The sequence below is a fragment of a genome, unplaced genomic scaffold (genome assembly GCF_019419815.1).
Source record: "Pyrus x bretschneideri cultivar Hongxiangsu unplaced genomic scaffold, Pyrus_bretschneideri_v1 Contig158, whole genome shotgun sequence".
Taxonomy (NCBI): domain Eukaryota; kingdom Viridiplantae; phylum Streptophyta; class Magnoliopsida; order Rosales; family Rosaceae; genus Pyrus; species Pyrus x bretschneideri.
Genome location: NW_025999455.1, coordinates 76508 through 94744, shown reverse-complemented (window position 1 = coordinate 94744; position 18237 = coordinate 76508). Strand labels below are relative to the sequence as shown.

At 36.1% G+C, this 18237-nt stretch overlaps 2 protein-coding genes and 1 pseudogene across 2 annotated transcripts; 1 reads left to right on the top strand and 2 right to left on the bottom strand.

Annotated features, from left to right (window-relative positions):
• Positions 1-232: 232 nt before the first annotated feature.
• On the bottom strand, positions 233-2287 carry LOC103935198 (annotated as a pseudogene).
• Positions 2288-9623: 7336 nt separating this feature from the next.
• Positions 9624-12363, bottom strand: LOC125475671 (rust resistance kinase Lr10-like). Its single transcript, XM_048580664.1, has 3 exons — positions 11496-12363; positions 11207-11242; positions 9624-10717 (listed from the first exon to the last, which is right to left on the bottom strand). The coding sequence occupies exons 1-3, from the start codon at positions 12268-12270 to the stop codon at positions 9666-9668; spliced, it is 1863 nt and encodes a 620-aa protein (XP_048436621.1). The 5' UTR covers positions 12271-12363; the 3' UTR covers positions 9624-9665.
• Positions 12364-13565: 1202 nt separating this feature from the next.
• Positions 13566-17344, top strand: LOC108866242 (LEAF RUST 10 DISEASE-RESISTANCE LOCUS RECEPTOR-LIKE PROTEIN KINASE-like 2.2). The gene is made up of 4 exons (XM_048580666.1): positions 13566-15088; positions 15219-15251; positions 15387-15497; positions 16194-17344. The coding sequence occupies exons 1-4, from the start codon at positions 14257-14259 to the stop codon at positions 17342-17344; spliced, it is 2127 nt and encodes a 708-aa protein (XP_048436623.1). The 5' UTR covers positions 13566-14256.
• The last annotated feature ends 893 nt before the right edge of the window (positions 17345-18237 follow it).

The window sequence follows — 18237 nt, the reverse complement described above, 5'->3', positions numbered from 1 at the left end:
CTAACGTAAAGATCAAGTAGAGATTACGGTCTCAGACCCAGAAGCAAAAGAAAAAGAAGAGACGTAATGTCATAGAGCACGCAAATGACAAATACCGATTAAAGCAACGCAGCTTAAACTCAATAAAATGTGAATTTCTTAAAGTGAAAGATAGATTTGGGGCTCCATACCTTCGGATTTTCGACTTCATTCTATAGCCAGCCTTGTTTCTTTGCTTTACTTAAAATATCACTAAAGTGCAAGTTTTCATCTGTGTTATTTTAAAATAAAATATCCTACATGCTGTCTATAGTTTAGACGACACAGAGTGTACAGAAAACTCCTCAGTTGCCAATATCCTACATGCTGTAGCTTGTTCTTACAAGGTAAGGAAGCTCAAGAAATATAGGAACACTAAACTACCACATTACAAGTAATCCACGTTCCCGACCTTCATAGTCTCGGGTGCTGCATAACTATAAAGCCAGACAACAAGCATTTGAAGCTTAACAATAAAATGACCTCCTCCATGTGTAAGCTTAACAAAAAGGCAAAATCCTGCACTCAAGTTCCTAGATCTCTAGGCTCAAATAAACATCAAAACTAAAGCATTCGAATCAGGTAACAAGTGAACAGGTAGAATAAAGGCCTCATCAATCCTAGCATACATTCATCGGTAACACACACGGACGCAAGCATAAATTCAAGGGGGAAGAAACGATGATATGAAACCTGACCAAAGCAAAATCACAAATTTTACCAGGCCAAAAAATAAGACGCCTAAAGCAGACCAAGTAAAAATTATATTCAATCCTTCTTTTCACCACCCTTTTTCTTTTTAGCTGTAGCCTGCGAATACAAGAAAGTCCCAAAAATTGCAACGGCGGATCCAAGTGCATTAAGAGGTCTAACTGGATTTCTGAACACCAACACAGTCGATATTATTACCACCACTCTCTTCATTGTGTTTCCAACTGAAAAGGTCAAGGGGCTAATTTCATCAAGAGCTTGATACGATGATTGGTTATAGAGATGGTAAAACACTCCAGATAGCAACACCCATAGGTACAATGTGGATGGTTTTCCTACAGCTGCAAGAGCCTTGTGATATCCTTGAACCCATTGAGACCCTTCAAGGAAAATAGCGGTGGGAAACAGATAGAAGAACGAAATTATACTGATCCAACCATACAAGTTCAACCCATCTACTTCCTTGAAGTTCTGTAAACTACGTTTCGAGTAAATGTTCCTCAACACGAACCCGACATTGCTAATCAAAGCACCCCAAAGGCCTTGCACATTGAATGACACCTCAGTAATAGCAGCAAGAGCACAACCCATAACAATAGGGAGGATTGAAAGCCAGACCTGTACAGGGTACGAATCGCCTAGGAACGACGAAAACACTACTGAAAAAACAGGCTCGGACGATTTGATTACATGGGTGAAAGAAACAGCCACCTTAGAGAACGAGACACATGCTGAAATGTGGCCTATAGTGTGGAACAATGCAGGTCCAAGGAGTGCAACAATGAAAGGTTTAGAAATTTTCGGGCGGGGTTGGAGTTTCAAAGACCAAAGAATGAACATCCAAACAGACCCAGCAAAGAGCTGAAAAGATCCAAGAAGCCATGGATATGGAAAGACATTCAGTACCTTCTTGTTGTAGACGTTGAAGACAATGTTCTGGAAGTACCATAGCCCAAAAATAAGCGCGAGCTGGGCGGTGGTGGCCTTGGGCTTTGCGACTGCAGCTTCAGTTTCCCCTCCTGCATTGGATTCAGAAGCAGCTTTTGGGATTTGGGACCTGGGTTTTCTCCCAAACCCAGATGGGAATTCACAGGCTTCGCTCAAATGGCTGATCTTTGAGCTCGAATCTCGAATCTGGCCCATGGGTTTTGTTTCTTTTGAAGAATTCCAAATGGGTAGCCATAGATTCTGGTAAAGCTTGAGAATTTGGAGAATTTGGGGGTTGTTTGGGGTCTGAGAGAGGTGGGTTTTTGGTGCAGAGGATATGATTGCGTTTGGATTCGAGTGAGAAGTGAAGAGGAGGAGGGGGAGGGGGAAGGGGATGAGGGGGCATTAATAGAGGGGAGTTGACGGCGGGATTTGGAGAAAGTGACAGGGGAAGGACAACTGATATTCAAGGAAAGCATTTGGTGTTGTGGCAATTGGCTGTGGCTGTGGTTGTGGTTGTGGTTGGGGAGAGAGAATAGAGAGAAGAGAGAGAGAGAGAGAGAGGGACAGAGATTCTGCAAGTACATTATAAATGCGCAGGGTTTGGAGATTTGAGGAGGACACGAGTCCTTCCTAATCCTCTGGTTTTGATTTTATAAATTCCTTTTCAGTTTGGTTGGCATATGCTGCGTAAGATATTTTGTTGGGGCAGAGGGCACTTTGCGAGAATGGGCCCGAGCCTAGAAATCAGGCTCTTCGGTAGGCCGCCGAGTTTGGCTCTTGACCGACTTTATGGAATGAAAATGTCAAATAATTATACCTCAAGTGAGTTCTGCATTTTACAATCGACAATTCCTCACAGAGTACAATTTTGACCGCACATTGCCAAGATGTAGCTCAAGGTCTGGGCCTTGCGAACCCAATATGGGGCTCGTAACTCCTAAAGACGAATGCGGCAAATTAAAAAAGTGAGTCAAAAACACTAAATTACAACTTTCTACTTTTTTTTGTGAAACTTTATATAGTTATTTGTAGATTTTTTTTCTTTTCTTTCTTATGCGTTTCTTCTCATATTTCTTATGTGCGACCCTATTCACATCAATTGTTTGATAAAATTTGTTCCTTGACAGGTATTGAATATAAGCGCTTTTACTGGAAGTTCTTTTGATTAAAAAAATGGTTTAGAAGCAATTCCAAATGAGCCCATAGTTTTTACGGAAAATGCTTGGGAACCACATTTTTGTACCACATTGTTGTACCAACTAATGTGGTAAGTGATTTATACATGTCTTGTCATTTAATGAGTTTAGGCTTTTTAGCCAAAATGGTCATTGAGATTAGCATAACTCATCACTTTGGTTCCTAAAATTTAAAATTAATCGATATCAATCTTAAACCGAAATTTAGGTATTCCCAATTTTCAGGATTCCCAAAATGCTTTTGGTATTTCGAGATGGATTGAGATTTGATTTTCGGTGTTGGACTTTTGGATTTTTGGGTTAAAATTTGAGATTTTTGGGCTATGGGTTAAAGTTTGGGCTTTTGGCCTAAAATTATGTTCCTTAATTTCATATAAATTGAAAGTTAGGTTTTTAACCTCATACTAATTTGAAATTTCATACCAATTGAAATACCAATTTATTAATATCAAGTCAAATTGATGTTGTAAAGTTTGATACTACTTAATTTCATACTTCTATTTCTAATATAGTCTACTACCAAACTACTTAAATTCAACATTCAACATTCAACATGTATGCAACCAAAATAAATATATATATTTTTTCGGTTCGGTTCGGGATTCCCAAACCATTTAATATGTAATCCCAATTTCCGTATTGAAAGCTTCGGGATCGATTCGGTATGGATCCCAAAAATTTCGGTATTATCAATTTGAGAATTTTTCAGTATGGGATCGGGAATTTTTTTATTTGGTTTAAGATTTTCGGAAAATTTTTCCAGCCCTACATCATAGGAGCTGATTCAAACTTTGCTAATACTATCAAACCTACATCCAAAAAATTCAGGTCAAAAATCATGTCTCCATCTTATATTTGCTATCCATTTCCTTTCTAGCTAGGTCAATATCCTTGAAACTTCCATGAAATTTATTCTCATCACATTATTAATGATAACTTTGAATTTCAACTCCACAACCAGAAGAAAAATTTTGCTATACAATTCTTCGAAATTGCCATTGAGGTCAACATCAGTGAAACTTCCATGAAATTTACTAGGGGTGGAAAAAATTCCCGAAAATCCCAAACCGAACCGAAAAAATCCCGATCCCAAACCAAAAATTTCCCAAACCGAAATTCCCGAAATTTTCGGGATGTTATCCCGAACCAATCCCGAAATTTTGGTATGGGATTTGGGATTGGCTTCTCAATATTTCGAGAATCCCATACCAAACCGAATTATATATTATTAATTTATACATATATATTATATATTATTCTTTTATAATTGATGCTAGTAGTTTCTAATTCATGCTCTGCAACCTGGAATGCCTTACACCTTGCATATTTTTCATGTTCTGTTTGATATTCATTTGGATTTTATTATTGCTGCTATCATGGCTAATGATTTCAGAAGGTTTGATTCTTTTGTCTCTTAACAGATTGTCAAAAGGGTTTAATTAATTTGAATTTTGACTCTGATAAAAACAATCAAGCATGCCAATATTTGATTAAATGGTAATGTGAATGAAATCACATTCCTAGTTCATGAATGTGTTCTTAAATTATATATTTGAAGAATAATTCATAATTTCATATTTTAATTTGGGATTCCCGATTTGTCCCGAAATCCCGAAAATATTTCGGGATTCCCGAAATTTGAGATTCCCGAAATTTTGGTTTGGGATTGGTCTTCAAATTCCCGTCCCAAAAGATTTCGGTTTGGGATTCGGGATACTACTTTCGGTTCGGTATCCTATACCGAACCACCCCTAAAATTTACTCTCATCAAATTATCAACAATGACTTTGAATTTAAACTCCATAAACAAAATAAAAAATTTGCTATACAATTCTTCAAAATTGCCGTTGAGGCCAACATCAGTGAAACTTCCATGAAATTTACTCTCATCAAATTATCAACGATGACTTTGAATTTAAATTCCATAAACAAAAGAAAAAATTTGCTATACAATTCTTCGAAATTGCCGTTGAGGCCAACATCAGTGAAACTTCCATAAAATTTATTCTCATCAAATTATCAATGATGACTTTGAATTTCAACTCCATAACCAAAAGAAAAAAATTTGCTATACAATTCTTCGAAATTGCCATTGAGGTAAATTGACACACTCCAACCCAAAATGTTTACCTAAACTCTGAGTCGAGTTGTGCTGGCTGACATCCAGAAAGTGACAAAGCCAAAAAGTGTAGTGATGTGGAAAATATGGATAAATTTAAACCTAAAAGTGACTAAATGCAAGACTCTGCATGTGAGCGGGATCGAACCCAATTCACACGTGTTGTCATTCTATATGCAATATAGTGTATATATATTTGGAAACTATACTTGTTTTACGTTTTCGAAAAAAGTTTTACAAAGCTTTATTTTCAGGCCCACTTATCCTTATTTTTTGTCCCTCTAGGTTTTAGTGGCAGAACTTTCATGTTGTCGAGGATTCTTGGCAAATGTTGATATATATATATGAGAGTACCTTTGATGGTATAATTCTTATTTCACTTTTACTGTACTTTACTTATGCTCTGACATCACTTATGAATTGGGTTCAATCCTGCTCACATGCGCTTTCTTGCATTTAGTCACTTTTAAGTTTAAATTTATTCATATTTTCCACATTACCATACTTTTTGGCTTTGTTACCTTTCGAGTGTTACCAGCACAGCTCGACTCGAAGTCCAAATGAACATTCCGGATTGAGGTGTATCATCAACATTTCATGAAATTTATTCTCATCAAATGATCAATGATGACTTTGAATTTCAACTCCACAACCGAAACAAAAAAAATTTGCTATACAGTTCTTCGAAATTGCCATTGAGGTCAACATTAGTGAAACTTTTATGAAATTTATTGTCATTGAAATTATCAATGATGACTTTGAATTTCAACTCCATAACCAAAAGAAAAATTTTGCTATAAAATTCTTTGAAATTGCCGTTGAGGCCAAAATTAGTGAAACTTCCATGAAATTTATTCTCTTCAAATATCATTGATGACTTTGAATTTCAACTCCATAACCAAAATATAAAATTTGCTATACATTTCTTCGAAATTGCCGTTGAGGCCAACATCAACGAGACTTCCATGAAATTTATTCTCATCAAATTATCAATGATGACTTTGAATTTCAACTCCATAACGAAAAGAAAATAATTGTTGTACAATTCTTCGAAACTGCCATTGAGGTCAACATTAGTGAAACTTATATGAAGTTTATTCTCATCAAATAATCCATGATAACTTTGAATTTCAACTCCATAACCAAAAGAAAAGTTTTGTTGTACAATTCTTCGAAATTGCCATTGAGCTCACATTACGTATTGAGATGTGATGCTAGAAAGCATAAATTGTAGTTGACTGAGAGTTTACAGTTGTAAAATGTCACTCGGGTCAAGTTGAAGGTAATAATTTTTTGTTTTTAAATTGACTAATCAAAATTTATTTGCTCAGTGTAGAAGTTTACAGAATTAGGAAAGAGAGAGAGAGAGAGAGAGAGAGAGAGAGAGAGAGAGAGAGAGAGAGAGTGATTTAGAAAGATTGTTAAAATATTGATTCTCATTAACTTTATCTGCAGGGTGCAATGGATATATATGTATCCATAAATATCTAATCAAATGCTGAGTCATCATCAATACTTTAGCTTAACAGCTAAGCTAAGTGTAAGTGCTAATCTAGTGCCTTATGCTCATTATATTCTGGTGGTCCTTCACTATCCGTAGTACTCAGGATGTGATTGTTAAAAAATGCAATCTCACGTCTGAAACTTAAAAAAAATAATAATTATTACAACTCATAATAAATAATTTTATCTTGGAATTAGATATCTTTGATCCAAACTTGTATTGCATGGTTCAATGAAGAGCTAGACTTTATTGTAAAAAAAAAAAAAAAAGGATTCTCTGCACACCTAGAGAAACTACAACAGCACGAGAAATTTGTAATGGAATTTTAAGATAAAGCATCTTAAATCATGTTTTCTGAAATTTGAACAAAAACGACTAGAGAGTAATTTAGAAGCTCTGTATAAATATAACTACAGCCATGCCATTAGGAGCTCATTTATCTCCCGCATATTTAGAATTCGTAGCGGTTTTGTTATCATAAGAGCAAGATATAAGGAGTGTGAATGGAGATAAATCTTTTATAATTTGTTCATAAATTTTAGTTAGCAGCTTATTTAGAGAGTCTATTATAGATACTTTTAGTATAACAACGATACATAGATGCTAGTGAGTAACAAGTAATTTTAGTTATTAGCAAATTTAAGAGAAAAGAAGTTTCAAAGTCTGATATTTATTTTCGTGACTGAAAAAATGACGAGACTACAAGCCTACTTGGGATTGTTTCTCGAAAGCCTAAAAGCTTTTTCATAAAACACTTTGATATAAGGTCAATAAAGAAAAGAAATTAGAAAACTGAAAAGAAGAAAAAAATGGTCATAACTTCGATGTTTTACTAAAAAGAAGGATGAATATATATAACATAAAAACTACACTCCTTTAAATAGATAAACCCTATATATTACATAAAATATTAAACATCCAACGATATAAGATAAACCTAATATTTAACTTTCTTAATATGACAGCACTTGACCTCTTATATCAAATTTTATGAGTGGTAGTTGTACAACTCTAGAGCACTTTCATTTCATACAAAGTATAGTTGTATTCAGTCAATTCGAAGTAGACCGGAAAGGATTAGCAGGTACGGTTAGATTGTCACCTTCTCCTTCTAACATTTGAATAACAACTTTCATGGGAGGGCGATCTATGGGGTGCCATTGGACGCACCATAGACCCACAATAGCTAGCTTCTTTGCAGTTTTAGCATCTCCTCCGTCCTCAATGTGAATCCGTAGAAGTTTACAGAATTAAGAGAGAGAGAGAGAGAGAGGGAGGGAGAGAGAGAGAGAGAGATTGAAAAAGATTGTTAAAATAATGATTCTCATTAACTTTATCTGCAGGGTACAATGGATATATATGTATCCATAAAATATCTAATCAAATGCTGAGTTATCATTAATATTTTAGCTTAACAGCTAAGCTAAGTGTAAGTGCTAATCTAGTGTCTTATGCTCATTATATTCTGGTGGTCCTTCACTATCCATAATACTCAGGATGTGATTCTTAAAAAATGCAATCTCATGTCTGAAACTTAAAAAAATAATAATTATTACAACTCATAATAAATAATTTTATCTTGGAATTAGATATCTGTGATCCAAACCTGTATTGCATGGTTCAATGAAGAGCTAGACTTTATTGTAAAAAAAAAAAAAAAAGATTCTCTGCACGCCTAGAGAAACTACAACAGCACGAGAAATATGTAATGGAATTTTAAGATAAAGCATCTTAAATCATGTTTTCTGAAATTTGAACAAAAACTACTAGAGAGTAATTTAGAAGCTCTGTATAAATATAACTACAGCCATGCCATTAGGAGCTCATTTCTCTTCCGCATATTTAGAATTCGTAGCGGTTTTGTTATCATAAGAGCAAGATATAAGGAGTGTGAATGGAGATAAATCTTTTATAATTTGTTCATAAATTTTAGTTAGCAGCTTATTTAGAGAGTCTATTATAGATACTTTTAGTATAACAACGATTAGGGGTGGTTCGGTATGGGATACCATACCGAAACTAGTATCCCGAATCCCAAACCGAAATTTTTCGGGATGGTAATTTGAAGACCAATCCCAAACCAAATTTTCGGGAATCCCAAATTTCAGGAATCCCAAAATATTTTCGGGATTTTGGGACAAATCGGGAATCCCAAATTGAAATATGAAATTATGAATTGTTCTTCAAATATATAATTCAAGAACACATTTATGAACTAGGAATTTCATTTCATTCACACTACCATTTAATTGAACACTGGCATGCTTGACTCTTTTTATCATAGTCAAAATTCAAATTAATTAAACTCTTTTTGCAATCTGTTGAGAGATAAAAGAATCAAGCCTTCTGAAATCATCAGCCATGGCAGCAGCAATAATAAAATCCACATGAATATCAAACAGAACATGAAAAATATGCAAGGTGTAGGGCATTCTAGGTTGCTGAGCATGAATTAGAAATTACTAGCATCAATTATAAAAGTATAATATATATATATATGTATAAATATATATAATAATTAATATTATATATTTTCGGTTTGGTATGGGATTTCCGAAATATCGAGAAGCCAATCCCGAATCCCATACCGAAATTTTGGGATTGGTTCGGGATAGCATCCCGAAAATTTCGGGAATTTCGGTTTGGGAAATTTTTGGTTTGGGATCGGGATTTTTTCGGTTCGGTTCGGGATTTTCGGGAATTTTTTCCACCCCTAACAACGATACATAGATGCTAGTGAGTAACAAGTAATTTTAATTATTAGCAAATTTAAGAGAAAAGAAGTTTCAAAGTCTGATATTTATTTTAATGACTGAAAAAAATGACGAGACTACGAGCCTACTTGAGATTGTTTCTCGAAAGCCTAAAAGCTTTTTCATAAAACACTTTTATATAAGGTCAATAAAGAAAAGAAATTAGAAAACCGAAAAGAAGAAAAAATTGGTCGTAACTTTGATGTTTTATTGAAAAGAAGAATGAATATATATATATAACATAAAAACTACACTCCTTTAAATAGATAAACCCTATATATTACATAAAATATTAAACATCCAACTATATAAGATAAACCTAATATTTAACTTTCTTAATATGACAGCACTTGACCTCTCATATCAAATTTTATGAGTGGTAGTTTTACAACTCTAGAACGCTTTCATTTCATACAAAGTATAGTTGTATTCAGTCAATTCGAAGTAGACCGGAAAGGATTAGCAGGTACGGTTAGATTGTCACCTTCTCCTTCTAACATTTGAATAACAACTTTCATGGGAGGGCGATCTATGGGGTGCCATTGGACGCACCATAGACCCACAATTGCTAGCTTCTTTGCAGTTTCAGCATCTCCTCCGTCCTCAATGTGAATCCGTAGGTCGTCCCCTTGTTCTAAAAGGTTGTAAATCCATTCTGGGAAGTAGACTTGGCTGCTGGTGGAGTCCTCTTCCATGAACTTAAAGTTCTTTCTTCCCCCGACCATTTCCAGCAGCAACATTCCAAAGCTATAGACATCTGACTTGTAGGACACGTTTCCAAAGTTCCTAGAGAACACTTCGGGCGCAATGTAGCCAATGGTCCCTCTGATGGTAGTCATGGATACTGCGCTTTGATCTTTAGAGCACAACTTGGCGAGACCAAAATCGGAAACCTTTGGGGTGAAATTCTGGTCTAGCAAAATGTTGTGTGGTTTGATATCGAAATGGAGGATTCGGAGGTCACACCCTTGATGAAGATATTCAATTCCTTTGGCTATACCTAAAGCAATCTCATGCAACTTATCCCAACCAAGGAAAGCGCTTTTACCATCTGCTGATGATAAGATATTCTGTAGTGAACCATTTGGTAGATATTCATACACAAGAGCTGTTGTGTACCCATCAGCACAAAAACCAACCAAGCGAACCACATTGACATGGTGGACTCGACCCATTGTTCCGACTTCATTGATAAGATCTTCTCCTTTTTCATTAGAATTGTTGAGGATTTTCACAGCCACAAGTAAGTCGGAGGAAAGCTGTCCTTTGTACACTGTTCCATAGGCTCCTTGACCTAACTTTTCATTGAATTGATTTGTTATCCTTTTAATATCAGCGTAGGAATATCTACTTGGCTTGTGTGCTATGTAATCGTCCAAAAATCTTTCAATCCTCAACTGATTTGTTTTCTCTATTTTGTTGGAGCTGTAAACACGGTAAATGAGAGTCCCCACGACGGTTACAACCACAGAAAGTGTGAAAATACCTGCGGATACAGACCAAACTCTGCGTTAAAAACCAACTCATTTCTAAATTAAATTAAAATAATCACAATTGCCTCCAATTGATAAAGCCCCCAGAAATCAGAATTGAATTTATATTAATACTTATACATATATAGGGTTCTTTTGTGCGGAAGTTAACGTGTCTTTTATCCGGATGCTGGCACTGAGTTTTGAACTCGTATTGAACTCGTAAGATTTTCTTGTACCTTAAAAGAAGAACCCTTTCAAGGATGGGATCCAAAACTTGAAAAACAAGTGATGAAAATTGGTGCCTGTTGAAGCAAGTTCCGAATAGCACCCTAAAATATAACACTTGCATGAGGTTCAATAATCCACACCGTCTTAGATTTAGCTCTCCATCTAAGAATATTTATGATTATGGATCGCACAAGTGTGCAAAAATTAACCTAGCTAACTCTTAACAGTTCAAATTCAATGTTGTAAAAATAGTGCTTATGTGAACAACTTACCAGATATCTCTAAGCTTGTCCTTCCACGGGTACTATCTGTAAAAGCAGGTCCATTAAGTCAATAATTAGTACTTTTGTTATCAAAAGAATAAAATACTTGAAGAATTGTTTGCATAAATCTTTGTTTTCATTTAATATAAAAAGTTCGAATATATTCTTTGAGTCCAAATTTGTTGCATATATTATCTGCCAAACTAGCTAATTAAAACCTTGTCAATGTGAAAATGACGGAAATATTTGCCGGCAAAGTACTGCAAGAAGTCAAGTTAAATGGGAGATTAAAGGATACCTTCGCTCACGCATTCAGTCTGATTATCTGTGAAATGATATTGACCAATAGTTCTCTTCAGTCTGCAAGTCTTGCCCATCTCTTCGCAACCTCTACATGATGGTTTGGACCACTGCAGCATCATAGGTCCGGATGCTGTCACTGATGAAATATCTGCTGATGTGTAGTCACGCAGCTTGGTACAAGACACTAGGTTCATATCATCAATGGAATACCGGCCGTTGACAGCATAGTAGTTAGTTTGGTTTTCAGGATTGTCAAGGCCGGAAGGGCACAGTTCGATAAGACGATATCCGTCTGTTTGAAATCGTGGTGACGGACAACTGAATAAAGTATAATTAGCATCAGACGGTCCATGCACAAATTGAAAGGTTGAGGAAGATAAGCTGAAATTGAAAATATCTTTAGGCGGGCAACCATATTGGAAATATACTCCGATTTCTTGAGAAGCGTAGTTAATCGTTTCAACGATGAGCTTATTAGATGAGGATGGCATCTCAAGCACGGTTTGCCCGCCGTTGGTGCATGAAAGATCAAAGCCATGGTAACCGCACTGGAATGGCTGTCCTTTAAGTCGAAATGGGAATCGGATGGCTGGACCGTGGTGTTCACAGTAACTTACTTCTTTGCAGTTTTCAGGGACTACTCTGTCGCCATACACTTTGCTTACAATACCAGCATCTGCTATCATGAGAAACCAGCACAAGAAATTGATCAGAAGCATTCTATCCAATGAGAATATTGATTGTAGAAGTTTGGTATCTTGGTAATTCATATATATGATTGTATATAAGATAATGGGATTGCAGAAGTCCCCTATGTTTTGGGTAGATAATAATTTCTTTTTATATTCACCCCTTCGTTCCACTTCCTAACCCAAAAACGTTTTTCTAAAATTTTTAAATCTTCCACCAATTTTGTTTTTAACTTCAATTTGAAGGACTTGGTCGTGATTTGCTTATGGGTTATTGACCATCGTTATCAAATAAAAACCTTTAGTCGCTTTTATTTAACTGTTACTCGCTATAACGAGAAACTGGAATGCTGGAAACTGTTTATTCCCTAAATGGGCCAGATCAACCCATTATTATACATGTTATTCTGAGTTAGATGAGGTGGGTTCTGTGGTCGTGTGGCTTCAATATTGGTCTTTTTACATTGAGTAATACTAGGTAGATTAAATTTGTAAACTAAATTTACAAACTAAACAATGTTTCATCAATAAAAAAAATAAGCTCGTTAATCTACACTTTAGTAATAATCCAATTATCAACTTCATTGTCATTGAGTTTACAAAATTTATTCTACAAATTAATTTATTCTCTCTAGCATTACCCTCCTAGAATTTGAAGTTGTCGATATAGTTTGGTTTGTGCAAATTTTTCCTCTTTAGTTTAGTGTTGTTGTTGTTTGTTGGAATTAGTATTGATGAGACTTGTGTTTTGATTCTTTTGAATACGTCTTTAATGTATTATTAAAGTTTTTGCAATAACCATGGTTGTTATGTTGAAAAATTTGTTTATTAAAATGTTTTTTTTTTCATTCAATAAAAGAAAAAGGGGTAAGTGATTTTTACACACGATTTTTCTTCTCCTACGTACACACGTATATGTACATTTCTGGCCTTTAAAAATAAGAAAGAGTGCAGAAAAAGAAAAGAGAGTGTGTGGGAAAAAAAAAAAAAATATATATATATATATATATATATATTTTAAAGAGAGTTAAAATGCTACATGTTATAAATTTATTGGGCCAGCACAAGCCCTCTCCTTCTCCGGCGACCATCTCCATGCCTATCAGGACCACAAGTGTACAAATTGGGCCACAGGTGTACCCACCGGGGATAATACTTGGGTCCTGACATATGAGGACCACAAGTGTACTGACCACTGACATGGTCCAATAATATAAAGATATCTGTAATTTTAAAGGGATATTAACGAAAAGCTCACAATACGGTTTACTTTAACGAAAAACTATATTTTTACACTAAAAAATTAATCCTGCTATTATTCATTTTATCTTTTATTTTATTCTTATCATTAAAACTCAAAATTTTCAAATCATTTTCATTAGTTTTCTTTAATTTTAAAGCACCACTATTCTAGTAACCAAACATCTTTAAGGCCATAACCAAACACCATCCTAAACTCATAACCCATAACCAACCTCCAGATTTCCTCGTCAGTCGTCGTCGACCGATACCCCACCTTTTCACCGCCTTCCCTCCCCAGCATCTCTCTCTCAAAGTCTGCAATTCCTTTGAACGTCAAAGTTCCAAACCTCTTGTCTTCCAGAACCTCTAATTTTGCGGATTTCCATAACCCAATTTTACCGAGCTCAGATCTGGACGCCGGCGAGGGATTGAAACTGACGTCGCCGGAGAAAAGAGGGATTGGGAGTGGTCGGGAATGAGAGTAGGTCGCCGGAGAAGTAACGGACTGCGGGGGTTGCTGGAGAAAGAAGGGTTGAGGAAGACGGCGGGGTGATTGGTTACAAGAATAAGCAAGTGTTTGATTGAGTTTCACTTGACAGGTGGAATAATTTTATTGGACCACATAAGTGGTCAGCTTGTCAGTGTTATCCTAGTTTTATACGTCTCGTGGGTTTGTCTTTGCTTCGTTTGTCATAAATAATGGGCTCCAAGCGGCCAATTTATATCTGAGTTCGCCCTCTTCTTGCCACAAGCCAAAAACCCTTGCTCCCATTAAGCTTTTTTGCCCTCTTCCATAATTTTGATACATCTATATTCTCTTTTACCATGTGTAGAGGAAGTCTCTTACTAGTTCCATATGGAGCCCTTCTTCTACTCTTTCTTCTTCCCTTTATTTGTTCCCAAACATCGATACCTGAAAATAATTCTGATTGTACTCTTTCTTGTGGCAATATTGGCATAAGCTCTCCATTTCGGTTAAAAGGAGACCCTCAACACTGTGGCAACCGTAAGTACGAGCTAGCTTGTGAGGAAAATGTTACAATCCTGTACTTTTATAACCGAAAGTTTTACGCCAAGGCGATCAATTACAATAACTTTACAATCCGTTTTGTGGATGCTGCTGTTCAAAAGAAAGATAACTACTACTCCATCCCGCGTTACTCCTTAACCCCATCCAACTTTAGTTATCCGAATCCTTACAGCAATTATCTACCCCGACTGACGTGGAGTTCAAATAGACCGGACGCAAGTTCTAGTTACACGACATGGCCTATAATTTTTATGGACTGTCCAAAACCGATGCATTCTCCTGGCCTTGTAGAAACAGCTCCATGCGTCAAGGACGGCACCTACTCTTCCAATTCTTCTTTGTCCAATGGTTTAAGAATGTTTTCTTATTCCATCCTTGGCTGGAATGGCTTCATAAGTTCATTGGATTTGGGGGAGTCCTGTGAAATAACGCAGATGCTTATGGTCTCACCTTCGTTATCCGTAGAAGACATGCATGAACACTTGACGTCCTGTGAAGGCATATATAGTGAAATAGCGCATGGCTTCGAGCTTTCATGGTTTGACCAGGCTTGTAGCACCTCAAACTGCACAGAGTACCCGTGTGTGCTCAACAAGTTGAGCAAAATTGAGTGCCTTCGCTACGAAGGTAGCTAGCATTCTCCTATGATATTAATTTTCACCCTTTTTTTCTCTTAATAGTAAATAATATATGATCCTTTAGAGGAAAAATAATATATATGATCCTTAATGATAATTCTTCTTCTTTTGCAATGCAGAACATTGGTACAACAAGATCTTAAAGCCCATAGGCAAGTGGTTTACTCTCTAACGCAGCTTCTATATAATACATGTGTAGTTAGTTTCTTTATTTGTGGTCACCTTGATGTTTATTAAACTTAAATTACATTTGGAAACTATGATCGATATTCGTCGCTTTGCTGCAGATAGGGTTTTGTACCAGATATATTTGTACATCGACTCTTGGTTTATACCTGAGGACAAGTGGTGGAATGTGTACCCTTACCGGCGTCTGATTGTTGTGAGCTCATTCCTAGGTAGTGTGAACTACTTGTACTCAGCTATCATGCAACTCTTTCTAGCTTCAGATACTCGTCATTCAAAAATGAATGTTTGATAATCACTTCATTTTTAATTTCCAGTCTTATTATTATGTTTCAGTTAAAAGGTTGCAGGAGAAATGGAAGAAAATGAGAACATGTAATGAAATGTATAACAAAAAAATAAGGCCCATTTCCCTTTTTATTTTTGTGCTATAGATAAAGTCTAAAGAGAAATTATATGTGAGAAAAGAATGATGAAGAAAGGTGGAAATGAAGGAGAAAGCAAAAATAATATAAGTTATTTCCAATTTTTTATTTTAGTTTCATTTTAGGTTTAGGTGTCATTTCTCTTACCCATTAATCCATTTATTTTTCGCTCTTTTTCTAAAAAACGAAAATTATTAAAAGCTGGAATTGTTAGTCTTTGGAACAGTCTCAAAGAGTTTTCCTTTTATTTTTTGTTTCATAAATTCTTCATTTCTTCATCATCCCCCACCCCGTCCCCCTATCTTCTTTCTACAATTTCTGATCACTTATTTCTTTTCTTTCTTTTTAGATTAAAAACTAGGACGAAAGGGTTACCAAACAATTCCTTAATTAAATGAAAATATTGTCCCACTAAAGGAACAAGTTTGATGATATTGCAGCAATCAATCTATTTGGTGACTCCAATGTTTTTGAAACGTGCAGGACTATTCCAAGTAGTCAGATTTTTATTTGGCTTTCCCTGTTTAATTGCATTAATAATATACAAATGCAAAAGGAGGCACTTGTCCATGTATGAAAATATAGAAGACTTTCTGCAGAATAATCAGCTCATGCCAGTAAGGTACTCTTACTCGGACATAAAAAAGATGGCCAGAGGTTTTAAGGACAAGTTAGGGGAAGGTGGCTTTGGTTCTGTGTACAAGGCAAAGCTTCGCAGTGGCCGTCTTGTAGCCATCAAGATGTTGGGCAAGTCGAAAGCCAACGGGCAGGATTTTATCAATGAAGTTGATACCATCGGAAGGATTCACTATGTTAACGTGGTGCAACTTATTGGTTTTTGTGTGGAGGGTTCAAAGCGTGCTCTTGTATATGACTTCATGCCTAATGGGTCTCTTGATAAGCACATATTTTCTCAACAAGGAGTTATCTCCTTAAGTTGCGAGAAAATGTTTGAAATCTCACTTGGAGTGGCTCGTGGTATTGAATATTTGCATCGAGGATGTGACATGCAAATTTTGCACTTCGACATCAAGCCTCACAACATTCTTCTCGATGAGAACTTTCTTCCGAAGGTTTCAGATTTTGGGTTAGCAAGGCTATGCCCATTGGATAATAGCATTGTGTCTTTGACTGCAGCGAGAGGAACCATCGGATACATGGCTCCAGAGTTTTTCTACAAAAACATTGGAGGTGTTTCGTACAAAGCTGATGTCTATAGTTTTGGGATGCTGCTGATGGAAATGGCTGGAAAAAGAAAGAACTTAAACGCAAATATAGAACACTTGAGCCAAATATACTTTCCGACATGGGTTTTCGACCAGCTGAGTGGAGGAAATGACCTTACAATCGGAGATGCTACAGAGGAGGAAAAGAAAATCATTAAGAAGATGATTATTGTGGCGTTGTGGTGCATACAAATGAAGCCTAGCGACCGTCCTTCTATGAATAAAGTTGTAGAGATGCTTGAAGGAGAAATTGAAAGCCTTCAAATGCCTCCAAAGCCTTTCTTATACCCACAACAAATGCCAGTGGTGGTTACTGGCGGCAGTTCAAGTACCGCATCAGCTGCATCGAGGACAACGACAACATCTAGGGAAATTGTTTTGATTGCAGATGAAAATTCACAGAGTTAATATAGCTAGTAGCAATGTTGATGTGCAAAGGAACGTTTAGCGTACCTAATAAGCACAAATAGACTACTTGTATTTGATGGTATTGATTGCGTTTTGTTTTCAGTTTTTAGCTTTGGCACGTACATGCATAACTTATGCACAAATCGTCTCTCGATTAGTATGGAAAAGCTTTGGATATATAATTTGTGCATGAGCAAAGTTCAATATCTATATATTATGTTGAAGAATGCAATCCTACATAAGAAACTAAACAAATTACACAACTTATATCAAATGGTTCCACTTCCAATTGCATATGAGAAGCTTTAAGAGGAGGAGAAGGTACCTGATCAAGGCGTGGCTATCTTTGATCATTATCTCACGATGTGCATTTGAATTCAAATTAACTTAGCAAGGTAGAATTAATATTTATTCTGCATAGAAAGATTAAAGCATATTGCCTTACATTTGCGACCCAATTCATATTTATTGCAATCAGTATGCTTAAAAGAGAGACTCTTTCGTTTGTGCCATGTTGCCAAAGACCGCGATTTCTCGACGAATGGGTCTGAAAGCAAAGCAAACAACATCCATTGACACACTCTTAAAGAGTTGAAAGCTTGTAACTTCACATCCATTGACACTCATAAGAGAGAACTGGAAGAAATATGGAGCAGATAATGATAATATGAGTGCTTTTACGAAGGAGAAAGAAGGGATAGGCACATTGGCTCCCCTGGTTCTCCGAGAAGCTCGTACGAAGTTAACTCAAGATATCAAATTACAGTATCAGTGATGTCTTCGATTTGAGGTGCTTCTGTGACTGTCCAGAATCCAGATCCTAATTCCATGTGCGGTGAAAAGTGCAGCCACTATTCAAAGTCTAATTTATTGTTTTTGCCATACTTGTAGCT